This window comes from Microtus oregoni, unplaced genomic scaffold, assembly GCF_018167655.1.
Source record: "Microtus oregoni isolate MIOR12 unplaced genomic scaffold, Mior012 000001F_ref0000356, whole genome shotgun sequence".
Lineage (NCBI taxonomy): Eukaryota > Metazoa > Chordata > Mammalia > Rodentia > Cricetidae > Microtus > Microtus oregoni.
The window spans coordinates 65231536-65247065 of NW_024543060.1; the positions used below are offsets into that span (position 1 = coordinate 65231536).

Genomic DNA, 15530 nt, shown 5'->3' on the forward strand with positions numbered 1-15530 from the left:
AAAAAAAAAAAAAAAAAAAACAAACACCCCCGCAAACACTTTGACAGCAGAAATGGTGCCACCTCTTTCTGTTTCTTTAGCGAACACACCTCTCACTTCCCCATCAAACGCGCATCTAGTGGGAGATGCAAAGACAAGTGAGATGCTAAGATTTAGCCCCTTTCTCCAAGCAGCAGACATTAGGTACACAGGTACACGATACCAGCTATCGCTCCAGTCCGGAGAACCTGAGACACCTCGGCTACATGGGTGTAGCATTCCAGTCCTATCATCTGAGCTGTCTCCACAGAACAACTTCTCAGCTGGAACTCAGGAGCTCAGCATGGCGTGTGAGCACTTAGCCTGTCAAGGCTTGGTCCCTAGCACACAGGGACCAAATCTCTTGGCCAGATTTACTCTTTTCTTAGGTCTCAGTACGGACGAGAATTTTGAGAAATCGGTCAGCAGGCCTTTCCTTCAAACAGCTTCTACTAGAGCTAGGCTGCCTGTGTCTACGCAACCTCCCTTTCTGGCTGTGTGAACTTGTGTGTGTGCGTGCGTGCGTGCGTGCATGTGTGTGTGTGTGTGTGTGAGTGAGACTCGAGCGCACATAGTAGCAACATGAGTCACAATAACTTTCTGGAGTAAGTTCTCTCTTTCCACCATGTGGGTCCCTGGGATCAAAGTCAGTTCTTCAGGCTTGGTGGCAAACTCCTTTACCTGCCCAGTCATCTTGCCAGCCCAAGTTATTAAACCCCTTTACACCTTAGAGTTCTTTTTTTTTTTTTAATTTTTTCAATCTTAGAGTTCTTTGTAAGATGGGAATAACACTACAACAGCTGTTTTGAAACACTATGAGGATTGAAGGTCTGACACACCATTCTAATAGAGTTGGTCATCATCCCTTCCTCTGCTTGTAACCCTCGCTTGGTGACACCGAACAGAGCAGGGCCCTTTTCACTAATGTATTCCTTAGCTGCTTTGACTAAAAGGTTTGAATGAACCTTAGTGAGGGAACCTGGTGAGAGCTGGGCAGGGGGTGGTGGTGTGTGAAGAAACTGTGTATTTGTGTCCACAAGGGGTTGTTGTGGCCAAATAACCCGGGAGGCTGAAACCAGGCAGATTTCGGCGCCGTCGCTAGACTGCAGGTCATTCATTAAGTGGACAATCCTGCCCTCTGGTGGAATAATACGAAATGACAATCCAGCGTGGGTTTTTTTTTTGTTTGTTTGTTTTTGTTTTTTGTTTGTTTGTTTTTTGATATTTTGCCCTTTGGATTTGAAGTCCCAAAGTACGTTCCCCAACCCCGAACCCAGGTCGGCAACCGCTGGACCGGTGAACAGCACCGTCAGTCGAAGTTCTGAAATACCGTAAGCCTTGTCCGTTCTCCAACGCCTCCTAGATTCACTCTTTCTTTGACTTCTCTCAGGCCTGGTCCCTTGGGATGATTCTTCTAAGGTTTCTTTTCGGAGCTTCAGCACTCCAGCTGCCCCCAGACCCAGTCACAAGGAGGGGCGCTGGTTGCTACGTAGGAAAGGAGTTAGAAGAAAGCGGAACATTAAGACTTTGGCTTGCTGGCGTAAAAGCTCAGGCCTGTCTAGAACAGTCTAGAGGCTGAGGCAGGGCGGTCGCTACAAGTCAAGGTCAGCCCAGTCTACTTAGAGAGACCTTTTCATCAAACAACCAAGCAACCAAGCAAGCAACCAACCACCCTTTGCTTATCCCAGTAAGTGCCAACCCTGGCTCGGGTCCCAGCCCACTGTCCTGGTCTCCCTGGTAACTGCCTTCCTACTACAGGGCGCCCACTCTCCTAGCCCAATCCTGGCATCCTTCAGGTCCACCTCCTTCAAGTTTCTGACTAGTTCATAGCAAATGTGGGTGGGGGCTTGAGGCTGGTGTTGAAGTTTGAAGACTGTGAGCTGGTGGTGAGAAGAAGGGACCGCAGCTTCGCTGAACCAAGGGGCAGGACCTGACAGAGGGACCCAAGTGCTTTCTAGGGTATGCGGTCTGCTAACAACCTTAAAAACAAGGATTCTGTCGCCAGTGGCCAGTGTTCGAGGCCGAGGCTGTGCTCCGAGGTGCTGCCACGAAGACGGGGACTGTAATGTTTCCCAGCCATGCAGCCCCCTCCCCGGGGACCCACCTCACAGAGAATTTCCCCAAGGTCCTACCCTGTTTAGCTTCTGAGGTTAGGCAGGGTCAGGTCACGGTGGTAGACGGGGTTCCCTGCTCCAATCTCCTCTCACTTTTTGGTCCCAAGGCCTCACCTTCGGGGTTAACGACTTTATTCCTTGGCTTTTTTGGGGTGGGTGAGGAGGGATGGGATGATTGAATTGTAGTTCAGGGGAGAGGGCGTCCCTAACTGTCGACTCTCTTTCGGGCTCTTTGTGGCTGGGGTAGTTTGCTACAGGAGTGGACCCTTCCAAAGCCGCTGGCCACAACCCTGCAGTCCCCAAGAGGACCTTACTGTGTAATTATTGACCCTGCCCATATCATGTTCCCCAAACCCTGTACTTATCTTGCCTGCGTCCCTTGGCAGCCCCGCTAACTTTAGTTTCTCTAAGAGAAGCTGGGGGCTGGGAGAAGGGATCCAAAGAGTTTGTGCTAGGGGCTGTAGCGGTGGCCGGTATAGCACATATAGGCATAGCACACTTTGGAGAATGTAAGAATCACTAGGGGTGATGGTTTCCTTTGCCTCCAGCCCCTCAGAGAAGAACCGTCTCCGAATTCCAACCAATCTTCTCTAACCTTAGGGAATGTCAGCCCTCCAATTGTGCCCTTTGCTTTTCACTCTTGGTTTTTCCAGGCCTCCCCACCTTTTTTTTTTTTTTCCTGTGTATTTCTTTCGGGGTGGTTCCCTCTTCAGGGCCTTGAAATCCTAACTTCGGGGCCAGAAGGGGCCTTCCAGCAGGGGGCGCCATGTTCCCGGTCTAAGAAAAGGAGGGGTTCTGCGCTCAATGTTTACCCTTCCAGGGACGTGGAAAAGCTGGCAGATGGGCTGAGACAGGCACCAGGCACCGACAAAGCGCAACCTGAGCTGTCAGATGAGGGAAGCTGGCGAGAGGGTGGCAGGAAGAGAATTCCAAGGAAATCCTATCTCAGAGGGAAGTCAAGAGAGTCCATGGGTGCAAAGATCAACGTGGTTGCCCAGAAGAGGATGGCGCGTGTGTGTGTGTGTGTGTGTGAGTGTGTGTGTGTGGCGTGTGTGTGTGTGGCGTGTGTGTGTGTGGCGTGTGTGTGTGGCGTGTGAGTGTGTGTGTGTGTGGTGTGTGTGTGTGGTGTGTGGCGTGTGAGTGTGGCGTGTGTGTGTGTGGTGTGTGTGGTGTGTGTGTGTGTGGTGTGTGTGTGTGGTGTGTGTGTGTGGTGTGTGTGGTGTGTGTGTGTGGTGTGTGTGGCGTGTGGGTGTGTGTGGTGTGAGTGTGTGTGGTGTGTGTGTGTGGTATGTGTGGTGTGTGTGGCGTGTGTGTGTGGCGTGTGTGTGTGGTGTGTGTGTGTGGCGTGTGTGTGTGGTGTGTGTGTGTGGTGTGTGTGTGTGTGGCATGTGTGGCGTGTGAGTGTGTGTATGTGTGTGTGCGTGTGTGTGTGGTGTGTGTGTGTGTGTGTGTGTGGCGTGTGTGTGTGTGGCATGTGAGTGTGTGTGGTGTGTGTGGTGTGTGTGTGTGGCGTGTGAGTGTGTGTGTGTGTGTGTGGCATGTGTGGCGTGTGTGTGTGGTGTGTGTGTGTGTGGTGTGTGTGGCGTGTGTGTGTGTGGTGTGTGTGGCGTGTGTGTGTGTGGTGTGTGTGTGTGGTGTGTGTGTGGTGTGTGTGTGTGGCGTGTGTGTGGCGTGTGTGTGTGTGGTGTGTGTGTGGCGTGTGTGTGCGTGTGTGTGTGGCGTGTGTGTGTGGCGTGTGTGTGGTGTGTGTGTGTGTGGTGTGTGGTGTGCGTGTGTGTGTGGCGTGTGTGGTGTGTGTGTGTGTGTGGTGTGTGGTGTGTGTGTGTGTGGTGTGTGTGTGTGTGGTGTGTGGTGTGTGTGTGTGTGTGTGTGTGTGTGTTGAGGGTGTGAGGAGGATCAGAGAATCGGCTTGGGCATTGCTAGCATTCTTTACCCATTCTAATCCGGATACTTCTCTTCGTTGTTGGCCGGCTTGTTGCAGTACTGCCCCCTGTAAGAGGCGTGACTGGGTGGAGAGCAGCACCCAGTGGGCCCTTTACGAAGCCCTCGGTTTTTTGGCATACACCTTCAGTTGGTTTGTTTTTGAAACAGGCTCTCATTAGGTAGCTCTGGCTGTCCTGGGCCTTGCACACAGACATCTCTTTACCTCTGTCCCCTGGTATGTGCCACCCACCACCCCCTAGCCTATCTTAGGTACCTTGCTACTCTCCTGCACCCACCGTGCTGTGCTGGGCAGCTCCCAGGATCCGGGGCCTCTCGGCGTTGTAGACATCCGGGGCCTCTCGGCGTTGTAGACATCCGGGGCCTCTCGGCGTTGTAGACATCCGGGGCCTCTCGGCGTTGTAGACATCCGGGGCCTCTCGGCGTTGTAGACATCCGGGGCCTCTCGGCGTTGTAGACATCACCACACTGTAGTTTTATCTGTGTCAGCGGGCTGTAACCATATTTAGTTTTTCTTTTTTTTAAAGATTTTTAAAAATTATTTCTTTATTATGTATACAATGTTCTGTGTGCATGTATGCCTGCCTACCAGAAGAGGGCACCAGGTCTCATAGATGGTTGTGAGTCACCATGTGGTTGCTGGGAATTGAACTCAGGACCTCTGGAAGAGCAGCCAGTGCTCTTAACCTCTGAGCCATCTCCCCAGGCCCCCCTCCTTTTTTTTTTTTTTAAAGATTTGTTTGTATTTTGTGTGTATAAGTATCTTTCCTGAATGTATGTTTGTGCGCTGCATGTGTGCCTTGTGCCAGGGAGGCCAGAAGAGGGCGCCAGATCCCTTAGAGCTAGAGTTAACAGTCCTAAGCTACCATGTGGGTGCTAGGAACTGAACTCTGGTCCTTTAGAAGAGCAGCCAGTGCTCTTAACAGTCAAGCTACCTCCCCAGTTCTGCCTGTAGTGTCTTCAAGGTAGGACCGGGTCCTACTCATTTCCATACAGTTCTAAGACTAGAGTCATTTAGTTTTGTTTTTGTTTTCCAAGACAGGGTTTCTCTGTGTAACAGCGCTTGCTGTCCTGGAACTTGCTCTGTAGGTCTGGGTGGCCTCGAACTCACAGAGATCCCCCAGCCTCTTCCTCCTGAGTGCTGGGATTAAAGGCGCCACCGCTCAGCTATAACTTAGTTTTTAATACTTGGAATGAGCGAGTGAATGAGTTTTTCCTCGGCCCCTGCCTAGGGTTTTGGCTTTCGGTCCCAAGGATTCGACTCATGAGGTAACCAGCAACCCCCTAGCTTTGCTTCTGTCTTAATATTTCATGCTCACCTCTGCCCTGTCTCAGGAGAAACATGAAGATGCCCACAGAAGTCAGAAAAAGGTGTCAGATCCCCGATATGAGTGCTGTGGGCTGAACACAGGTTCTCTGGGAGAGCCACTGAGTCACCTCTCTAGTCCATCAAAGCTAAGTTATCTTTTAATATTATTATTGTTGTTATTATCATCATTACTTTGGTTTTTTGAGACAGGGTTTCTCTGTGTAGCCTTGACTGCCCTGGAACTACCTTTGTAGGACAGACTGACCTCGAACTCACAGAGATCTGCCTGCCTTAGCCTCCTGGAGTGCTGGGCACCACCACCTGGCAGGTAGACAAAGTTATTTTAATTCCCATAAGTCCAAAGATAATATGCCAGGCATAGTGGTACACATCTTTAAATCCTAGCACTTGGAAGGCAGGGACAGTCAGACTTCTATGAGTTGGAGGCCAGCCTGGTCTACATAGTGAGTTTCAGGATAGCCTGAGCTACAGAGTGAGACCCTGTCTCAAAACAAACAAACAAACAAACAAAACCCAATGATAATAATAATAATAATAAAAATAATAATACAAAGCCTTTATTTTCTTTTTGAGGCAGAGTCTCAAGTTGCCCAGACTGGTCAGAGAGTCTCCTTGTAGATGAGGAGGACCTCTAAATTCTGGTCCCCTTGCCTCCATCTCCTGAATTCCAGGATTACAGCCTTGTGCCACGCCACCGTGTCTAGTTTGTGCCGGGCTGTGGGTTGAACTTAGGCCTTCACGCATGACTGGCAAGCACTCTACCAGCCAAGCCACATCCCTGCCCCTTAGCTTCTTCTCATTAGTGCTGGAGATTGAACCTTGGGCCTCAGGCATGCAAGATAAGCACTTTCCTGCTGGACTGAACTGGAGCCCTAGCCTTGCTGTCTTAAGGAAGAAAGTCAGCCCTCTGCATTCCTTCTGTGAGCCTCAGAACTGCCTCGGGAGCTGAGAGGGTGAGTTGCTCTCCTTCTGCTAGACTGGAGTTGACAGAACAGGGTGTCAGGGGCGTCTACCTCGGGGAGCATCCTGCTGGGGACAGGCACGACACCCCTACTTTTACCAGCAGGTTGATTCTGAGCGACTAGCTCACAGTGAGGACACAGGGGATTGGGCAATGTGTCCTCTTGGGTAACACAGCCATCTATAGCCTGTGAAACAATGGGAACAGGCACAGTTGGCCACCAGAGTTCCCTCCAAGTCCCCAGACTCAACCAACCCACAGAGCAGAGCGGCGGACCCTCTGTGGGGTATGCTCCCCTCAGGGATGCATTCAGCACTGGCACAAGAGCGGTTCTGTGTCGGACTGGAGAGCTGTGCAGGGAATGGCCTGGGATTCTGTGTGCCTGAGTGTGTGTGTTTGTGCTGTGTGTATAGAGCCCGGGGAGTTGAGAAGAGGTATTGGATCCTCTGGGACTGGGGTTACAGACAATTGTGAGCTTCTCTCTAGGTGCTGGGAAGCAAACGTGGGCTCACTGTAAGGGCAGCCAGTGAGCTTAACCGCTGAGCCATCTCTCCAGAGTTTTCATCTTCCTTCACTGAACATCCGTAAACACACTTCCTCTTCCCTCATACCCAGCACCCCACTGTACTATCACATTGACCCCGAAGAGGCTCTGATGACTACCGGGTTCCCACCTCCCCCACCCAGTTCCTGGGTCATCTCTGGGTCTTCCTAGCTTTCTCCTGTTTCCCCAACTGTGTATTTGCTACAGTTTGCCCTAGCCCTTCCCGTGGCATCCCCCTGGGTGGTGGTAGGTGATTCTCTTCATCCTCATGCCAGATCTCCCCTGCTCATCCATCTGTGCCCAGTTCTTCCTCTTGCTCCCGGGTCCCAGAAGTATCCCTGAGGCAGTTCAGGACACCGCACCGCCTAATGGCCACCTCTTGCTGCTCACCTAAGTTGACCTCTCTCCCCGCACTGTCTGGCACTCGTGGCTCCCGCGGTTCTGTGAGCTTCCTCCTGCTCTCTCTCCTCTCTTGTTGTCTCCTGTGAGAGGGGGGGAAAAGCACAGGCTTTAGAGTTCCACAGCTCTCACCTTTGTGGGGTTCATCTACGGTGTGACAGGCTGGAGCGTTCTGCCTGGGTGCCGTCTCCTTTCCTGGGCAATGCTCCCATTCTCTCTTTTGTGATCTGGGTTCAAATTCCAAGATAGGTGGTGTGTGTGGCAATCACCTTTAGTCCCTGCACTCAAGAGGCAGGGTGTATCTCTGTGAATTTGAGGCCGGTATGGTCTACATACTGAGTTCCAGGACAGCCGGAGACCCTGTCTTTAAAAAGGAAAGAAAGGAAGGAAGAAAGAAAAGGAAAGAAAAAGAAAAAAAAGAAAGGAAGAAAGAGATAAATAGATGAAACAAAAAAGCAAACGAAAAATTCGAAGACTGTCCTAACTGACTCTGGGAATGTTAGTTTATGTGGTCACGCCAGTTTCCTTATCTCTAAGACAGAAAAGAGCCGGAAGACCACGGGATGGAAGGAGAAATGACTCCTGTAAGTCGTCCTCTGACCTCCACACACACACTATAAATAACTGTAAGACAGGAAAGACAATATTGACCTAAAGGGCTGTTGCGATGATTAATTCTTAGTGAGCTGGGGAAGGTTCTTGGCACGAAGTTTGGCATAGTGAAGAGACCCAACCTCTCGCTTTTAGTCCTTTTACTGGCTACTTCGACCAGTTTCTGTTTCCTCTGTGTGTGTGCATGGGTGTGGAGGTGTTGCACAGGTGTGGAGGTGTTGCATGGATGTAGAGGTGTGTGCAAGGGTGTGGAGGTATTGAATGGGTGTGGAGGTGTTGCACGGGTGTGGAGGTGTTGCACGGGTGTGGAGGTGTTGCACAGGTGTGGAGGCGTGTGCACAGGTGTGGAGGCGTGTGCACAGGTGTGGAGGCGTGTGGGGAGGATCAGCAAGCACTTTATTGAGTAAGCTATCTCCCCGGTCCACACCCATGTGTTTTTTAAGCGTAAAGCCTTCCAGAGGCTCTCTTTCTTCCTTCTTGCCCACCCATTTGTAGATGAACTAATCTTTAGGAAACGGTTCTTGATATGTTATCCAGGCTGTCTCTGAGCTGCTGCACTCAGGAGATTCTGGAGTGGCTCGGACGCATTGGCTTTTGTTTCTAGACTGTCCCTTGTCTCCTGAGCTTCACATCCAACCTCTGGTAGGATGTGGCCACCCGGATACCAGTCTGGAGCTTCTTAAGTTAGGTGAGGTCTCCTTTCCTGACTGCTGCCCTGTGGATGGTGGCTATCACCCCAGTGTTGTAAGCCCAATCTCTAGGCTCATGCTACCTTTTCAAGGGCTTCCCATTACCCTCCGTCCCATTGTGTTTGCCTTTGGGACATACCTGAAGTGGCCTTGGGTGAGGGGACTAGTGATAACTAGTAATAGAACTCACCATCCTGTTACTCTTCATCTTTCAGCTTCGTTTATTGTCTCCCAGTATTCCAAACACAGTTCAGGCGTGATGTGGCACCCTTCCATATTCTAGCATGCACCTTCAAAGAGTTAGACGAATTTTCCTGCATTATCATATCACTATCAAAGCTAGAAAATTTTATTTTAATTTTTTTTGCATTGATAGAGATGGAACCCAGGGCCCTGAACATGATAAACACGTGGTCACCACTGAGAGCCCCCCCTCTGCCTCGCTCCAAGCCTGATGAACTGCTGATGGCTAATTCTCACTCCCCATCCCCGAAGCTGAGAGTCTCCCTTTTATTCAACAAGTTTACCTTGGAGAATCCTACTCACCTTGGAGTCCACTCTCCCCCAGAGCTCTTGTGGCTCACCAGGAGTTTCTACCCTCCTTCAGTGTGCATAGAACATGGCAGAGGACAGACCAGCTCTCTTTCTGTCCTTGCTGCCCTGTGCCCGGTACAGGCCTGGCTTCTGGTAGAAGCACAATAAGAAAACCCATGAATACTCTTTTCTAAGGCATCTTGACTTCTCCTCCATATCCTGCGGTGATGAGGGAGAGCCAGGTCTCTAATGTGCTTGGTGTACTCTTCTGGGAGGACGTAATTCTGGCCACTGCTTCTCGGCCCAGCCCAGCCCAGCCTTATCTTTGCATTTTCCTTTCCAGTGGGCTTACATTGTGTGGGAAGTGAAGTGAGCCCTGAGTCAATGTGTCAGGGCAGATGAAGTCCCGAGGAATGTGACCACAGCTGTATTAAAGACTCCAGTGCCACAGACCCAGAGGAATCAGCAAAGCTTCTCCCGGTCTTCTCCGGGAATCCGCGAAGCCCTCCTCGGATTCCTATGTGGATGCTGACTGAGTTCACAGAAAGCATCAGACAGAAGCTTCCTCCTACCTGTTGTTTACAGCCCGAGGCCGCTCCCTACAGAAGGCTCCCACCCCTTCTCATGTCACTGTTCAGCAAACACAGTAAATGTGTGGAGTGCTTCTCCTTCAGAAAACACACATGCTCCACCCGGTGCCGGCTTCTCTGTCCATGTGTCTGTACTTTCTTCATCCCTCACCAGCCCAGTCAGCTCTCCAGGGCACGCTCTGTGCTGGATGAGGCAGCATTCTCAGGGGCTTCATTATGACACTTCTCTCTTCTCTCTCTCTCTCTCTCTCTCTCTCTCTCTCTCTCTCTTGAGACAGGGTTTCTCTGAGTAGTTCTGGCTGTCTTGGAACTCACTCTGTAGGCAAGGCTGGCGTCGAACTCTCAGAGATCCGTCTATCTCTGCCTGCCAAGTGTGGGTCCACTGCCCCTGCCTGGCTTTATGACATTCCCATACAGGACTATTTATCCCTGCTATTCCCTCTCTTTTATTCTTAATTTTATTGATGTTTTTGCCTGTATATATGTCTATGTGAGGGTGGGAGCTCCTGGAGTTACAGACAGTTGTGAGCTGTCATGTGGGTGCTGAGAATTGAACCTGGGTCTTCTGGAAGCGCAGTCCGTGCTCTTAGACACCAAACCATCTCTCTGGCCCCGTTATTCCCTCTTAGTCATCCTCTGTTTTCTTTTCCCTTCCACACCCCTAACAATAATCCTGCATTTACTACCATCTTCTCTTATGATGCCTGTCTTTGAGAGACCTCCAGGTCTGTCTGTTTTCATGCATGTTACCTTTCTCTGTATGTGCAGCGTATGTCTATGTACGGTGCGATGTGAGGTCAGGAAAGGACGCCTTATTTTAAGGTGTGTTACATTTGTTTATGCTGTGGAAAGATGTGTTGTACTCTTTTATGATTGTATTTGTTTCACTCTGTGAAGCTGTGTTACTTTGCCTGCCTAAAACATCTGATTGATTTAATAAAGAGCTGAATGGCCAAAAGCAAGGCAGGAGAAAGTTAGGTGGAGCTGGCAAGGAAAGAGAATGAATAGGGGAAATCCGGGAAGATGGAAGATTGAGGAGCGGGAACAGGGAGCAGGGAGGGAGGACTCCAGGGGCCAGCCACCCAGCTACACAGCAAGCCTTGGAGTAAGAAGAAAAGAAAGGTATACAGGATAAAGATAAAAGTCCGAAAACAAAAGATAGATGGAAACCAGGCGGTGGTGACACACACCTTTAATCCCAGCACTTGGGAGGCAGAGGCAGGTGGATCTCTGTGAGTTCGAGGCCAACCTGGTCTACAAGAGCTAATGCCAGGACAGGAACCAAAAAGCTACGGAGAAACCCTGTCTCGAAAATCCAAAAAAAAAAAAAAAAAGATAGATGGAATAATTTAAGAAATTCAAAATCATCCTGAACAATTTAGTGACACACACACACACACACACACACACACACACACACACACACGAGCTAGAAACAAGTCAAGCTAAGGCCAGGCATTCATAAGAAAGAATAATGAGCCGGGCGTTGGTGGCGCACACCTTTAATCCCAGCACTCGGGAGGCAGAGGCAGGTGAATCTCTGTGAGTTCGAGACCAGCCTGGTCTACAGAGCTAGTTACAGGACAGGCTCCAAAGCCACAGAGAAACCCTGTCTCGAAAAACCAAAAAAAAAAAAAAAAAAAAAAAAGAAAGAATAATGAGTCGTTGTATATTTATTTGGAGTTGAGTTGTGGGTCTCCAAAGTGCAAAATATAAAGAATTAAAAAAACCAAAAAACTACATTTTGGTGCCCAACGTGGGGCCTGAGAAAGCCTTGAGTTCTAATTCTTTCTTTCTCCCTTCCCCCTCCCTACCTCTCTTTCTCCCTCCCTTCCTTCTTTGTTTTTCAAGATAAGGTTTCTCAGTAGCTTTGGAGCCTGTTTTGTTTTTGTTTTTTTTTTTCGAGACAGGGTTTTTCTTTTTTCTTTTCCTTTTTTTTTTTTTTTTTTTTTTTTTTTGATTTTCCGAGACGGGGTTTCTCTGTAGCTTTTGGTTCCTGTCCTGGAACTAGCTCTTGTAGACCAGGCTGGCCTCGAACTCACAGAGATCCGCCTGCCTCTGCCTCCCGAGTGCTGGGGATAAGGGCGTGATTAAAGCTTTCCCATTTTCTGATGAGAAGAGGAACAAAGGGGGAAGTTTATTCGACAACCGCCTTGCTAGCCTTGGTGCCCTTTCTCACATCACCACTGGCTGACTCAGGAGCTAGGGAGAGCAGACTTTATTAATCTTTTCCCAGAAGGAGGGCTCAGGCTCTGACGTGTTGTAATTGATTTGTGGACCGGCTCAAGGCAAGGGCTTCCTCCGGTTTCCTCAGCCCAGGAGTCCCAGAAAATGGAGAAGTTGGGACCAGAACACCCTAGTCTAGAATGCTGGGAGACTGCTGGGACGGGAAGCCAGGGGCTTTCTGGAAGTGTTTAGCCCCACCCAATGCACCGCTCTCCGCGGGCTCGGGGATGGGGGCGGGGGCTCGAACCGGGACGGAGCGGGAGGTGCGTGGCTCTCGTGACACTCACGGTGGGGGTTGCAGTCGGCCGAAGGCCATTTTGACACTTGGCCGCGTCTCTGCCTCTGGGCAACTCTGGGCGGCCCCTCCGTCCTCTGGGGGCCCCCGGGAAGCCTGGGGTCCGGCGCCCGGTTCGGGTTTTCCCGGTAGGGGCCACGTGGCCCTGCCCGGGCGGGGGGCTCGCCTCCCCCTCGCCCGCCAGCCCCGGTGACTCAGGCCGCAGCTGTTCCCGCGTCACGAGGGAGGCTGGCGGCCACCCCGCGGGGGAGGGGGCTGGCTGGAGCCGGGGCGGGGCCGCGCGGCAGGCGGGGCGCGAGCGGGGGGCGCAGGCGGGGAGACAGCGGCTGACCCGCGGCCGGAGAGCAGCGTGCGACGTCGGGGAGCGCAGGTGAGGCCGGGGCCGCGGGTGCCGAAGGCCCCCGGGGACGCCCCGGGGGGACGCGCGCCCAGCCGCCCGCGAGCAGCCGGCTGCTCGCCCGGGCCCTCGAGCAACTTTGCCTCGAAGTTGGCGACGCCCGCGGGGCGCCAGGCGCGCCACCCCCCGGGGAGGGGAGGCCCTGGCGGCTCCGGGGTCGCGGCCTGCCGATCGCAGGCTTCGGCGCTGGGCGGCGGCCGGCGGGGGTCGCAGTCCGGATCCGGCGCAGGAAGGACCGGCTGCGGTGCGGCGGGCGGCCGCCGGGGTCGAGGTCTGCACGGTGCCCGGCCGCGCCCTCCGTGCGTCCTGGGATCCCGAGGTCCCGCTCGCTGAGGGCCCCCCCCCCCCCCCCGTGCGGCCGCCGCGCGGAGGGGACAGGGAGACGTGGATCTGAGCGCGGGTTTCCGGGTGGGAAGGGCCGCGGTGGGGGCCGCGCAGGGAAGGCTGCGAGGGCCGGTGGGGAGCTGCCGAGCCGGTGCCCACTCGGCCTGATCCGATCCCTGTGCTTTCTGCGGCCCCAGGCCCAGCAGCCATGGCGGTGGAAGGAGGAATGAAGTGTGTCAAGTTCTTGCTCTACGTTCTTCTGCTGGCCTTCTGCGTGAGTAGTGGGGGCAGAGGGACGGGGTGCGGGGAGTCTTGGAGCCGGAGCCATGAGGGGTGAGGGACCCAGGAACGGAGGCAGCTGGAGGCCAGATGTGGAAGGAAAGGCCGAAGAAATGGCCCAGGGCAGAACGCACCCCTTTCCCGCTGGCTTTCCGGGACCTCGGAGGAGAGTTTGGACAGAGAATGGCCACCCTAGATGGGCAGCACCCCCGCTCAACCCCCTCCTGGCCCTTCCTGTCTGGTGACCCAACCATTTGTGATATGGGGTAGTGGGGCAACCTGCCAACGGTCTGATGGTATCGCCACGGGGCTACCCCAATCCCCACCCTGTGTATTCATCTCTCTTCTCTACCCTCTCATGGAGGTGGGGGGAAGGAAAGGCTCAGCCCACTTTCTTTTGCTCCTGGCTTGAGAAGCTAGTGTTTGTTCTGAGTGGGGCCACTCTTACCCCCCTCTTTCTGCCTGGCCTAGCTGGCCCTAGGACCTTAGTCACTGGAGTGAGGGGGCAGTTCTGGAGAGAGTCTACCTGAGAGTCCTCCCGTGTGAAGAGCCATTTACAGGAAGGCGTGACACCTGATCCCCCTTCCCCGAGTGTCTTGAACAACTTCCCAGCCTTCCCTGTGGGGCACAGATGGGCAGACTGCCTTCTTTACAGTCAGGGCTCCCTTCACAGTCTGCTTTCTGGGACAGGCGGTGGTGGTGCACGCCTTTAATCCCAGCACTGGGGACGCAGAGGCAGGTGGATCTCTGTGATTTCGAGGCCAGCCTGGTCCACAGAGCGAGTTCCAGGACTGAACAGAACTGTTACACAAAGAAACCCTATTTCTAAACAAAACAAAACAAAACAAACAAACAAACAAAAAAACTGGGTGGAGATCAGGTGTGAGGGCGAGGATCTGACCAAACCCACCTTTTCCCCCCAGGCCTGTGCCGTGGGATTGATCGCCGTTGGTGTGGCAGCTCAGGTTTTCTTGAATCAGACCATCAGCCAGGAGACCACGCCAGCCTCCCTGCTGCCTGTGGTCATCATTGCAGTGGGCGCCTTCCTCTTCCTGGTGGCCTTTGTGGGCTGCTGTGGGGCCTGCAAGGAGAATTCCTGTCTTATGATTACAGTGAGTGACGGGGGGACAGCGTGACTCCTGTGACGGCCGCAGGGCATTTTTGTGGTGAGGTGGGTGGGTGGGTGAGGAGCACCAGGAATTGACTGGGTCAGAACAAGCCTCTTAGATCCAGACGCCAAACCCGACACCTGCCCTGTGCTTCTGCAGTTCGCCGTCTTCCTGTCTCTCATCGTGCTTGTGGAGGTGGCCGTGGCCATTGCTGGATACGTGTTCAGAGACAAGGTAAGCCGGGAACAGGGGAGCCCTGGCTCGGGTCACCCTGGGACTCCAGGGCCTGAATTCTCTCTCCGACATGCTTTCCTCCTCGTAGGTGGAGTCAGAGTTCAGTAGGAGCTTCCAGAAGCAGATGCAGAATTACCTGAAAGACAACAGAACAGCCTCGGTTCTGGACGGGTGGCAGCAGCGAGTGAGTGGGAAGGCCGGGGAGAGGGACAGTGGGGATGGAAGGTTCTCATCTCTGGCTTGATTGAGCAGCTTTCCTCCCTCCCTTCCCCATTCTCCTAGTTTAACTGCTGTGGGGCTAATAACTACACAGACTGGGAGACTGTCCCTGGGATGGCCAAGGACCGAGTCCCCGATTCCTGCTGCGTCAACGTCACTGTGGGCTGTGGGACTGACTTCAAGTTATCCACGATCCATACTCAGGTAGGGAGAAGACATTAGACCTGGGAAACTTGGGAAATGTTCAAGGAGGCAGGAGAGAGGCTTACGGGATCAGGGCTGGGGCTGAGCTCCAGGGAGAAGAGGGCTGGGAGATGGAATAGGAGGGAGGTAGGACGTCTCTTTCTCTTGGTATTCATGCTTGCTTTTCCCTCAGGGCTGCGTCCCGAGCATGGGGGCTGAACTGAGGAAGAATATATTGCTGGTGGCTGCGGCAGCCCTGGGTATTGCTTTTGTGGAGGTGAGGAACACGTGCAGGGCATCTGGGGAGCCTGGGCAGAGTGGCCCTTGGATGGGTTTGGGGAAGCTCCCCAAACTTCATCTCCATCTTTCCTTTTAGGTCCTGGGAATCATCTTCTCCTGCTGTCTGGTGAAAAGTATCCGAAGTGGCTATGAAGTAATGTAGGGGGGGGTCTGATCTCTTCTGTCTTTTCATCTAAGGGAGTGGATTCTCCAGGTTTTTCAATTAAACGGATTATTTTTTCAGACCTGAAAA

General features: G+C 52.8%; 1 protein-coding gene and 1 long non-coding RNA gene across 3 annotated transcripts; one reads left to right on the forward strand and one right to left on the reverse strand.

Annotated features, from left to right (window-relative positions):
- Positions 1-1216: 1216 nt before the first annotated feature.
- Positions 1217-7498, reverse strand: LOC121456116. The gene is made up of 3 exons (XR_005975591.1): positions 7440-7498; positions 4352-4566; positions 1217-1503 (listed from the first exon to the last, which is right to left on the reverse strand). It is a non-coding gene; the product is annotated as an uncharacterized LOC121456116 (long non-coding RNA).
- A 4700-nt stretch (positions 7499-12198) lies between these two features.
- Positions 12199-15530, forward strand: Cd63 (CD63 molecule). 2 transcript variants are annotated; one of them, XM_041672163.1, is made up of 8 exons: positions 12199-12221; positions 13172-13248; positions 14177-14365; positions 14522-14596; positions 14685-14780; positions 14879-15019; positions 15192-15275; positions 15375-15530. In XM_041672163.1, exons 2-8 carry the CDS (start codon positions 13183-13185, stop codon positions 15438-15440), a joined length of 717 nt encoding a protein of 238 aa, XP_041528097.1. In that variant the 5' UTR covers positions 12199-12221; positions 13172-13182; the 3' UTR covers positions 15441-15530. The 2 variants fall into 2 exon arrangements, with proteins under 2 accessions (XP_041528097.1, XP_041528087.1); XM_041672153.1 differs by lacking the exon at positions 12199-12221 and adding an exon at positions 12526-12623.

Excerpts from the sequence above, each read along its gene's own strand:
- Cd63 (XM_041672163.1), top strand. The coding sequence starts at position 13,183 with ATGGCGGTGGAAGGAGGAATGAAGTGTGTCAAGTTCTTGCTCTACGTT. Across the intron at positions 14,366-14,521 it reads ATTCCTGTCTTATGATTACA|TTCGCCGTCTTCCTGTCTCT; the intron begins GTGAGTGACGGG and ends GTGCTTCTGCAG. Across the intron at positions 14,597-14,684 it reads GATACGTGTTCAGAGACAAG|GTGGAGTCAGAGTTCAGTAG; the intron begins GTAAGCCGGGAA and ends TCCTCCTCGTAG.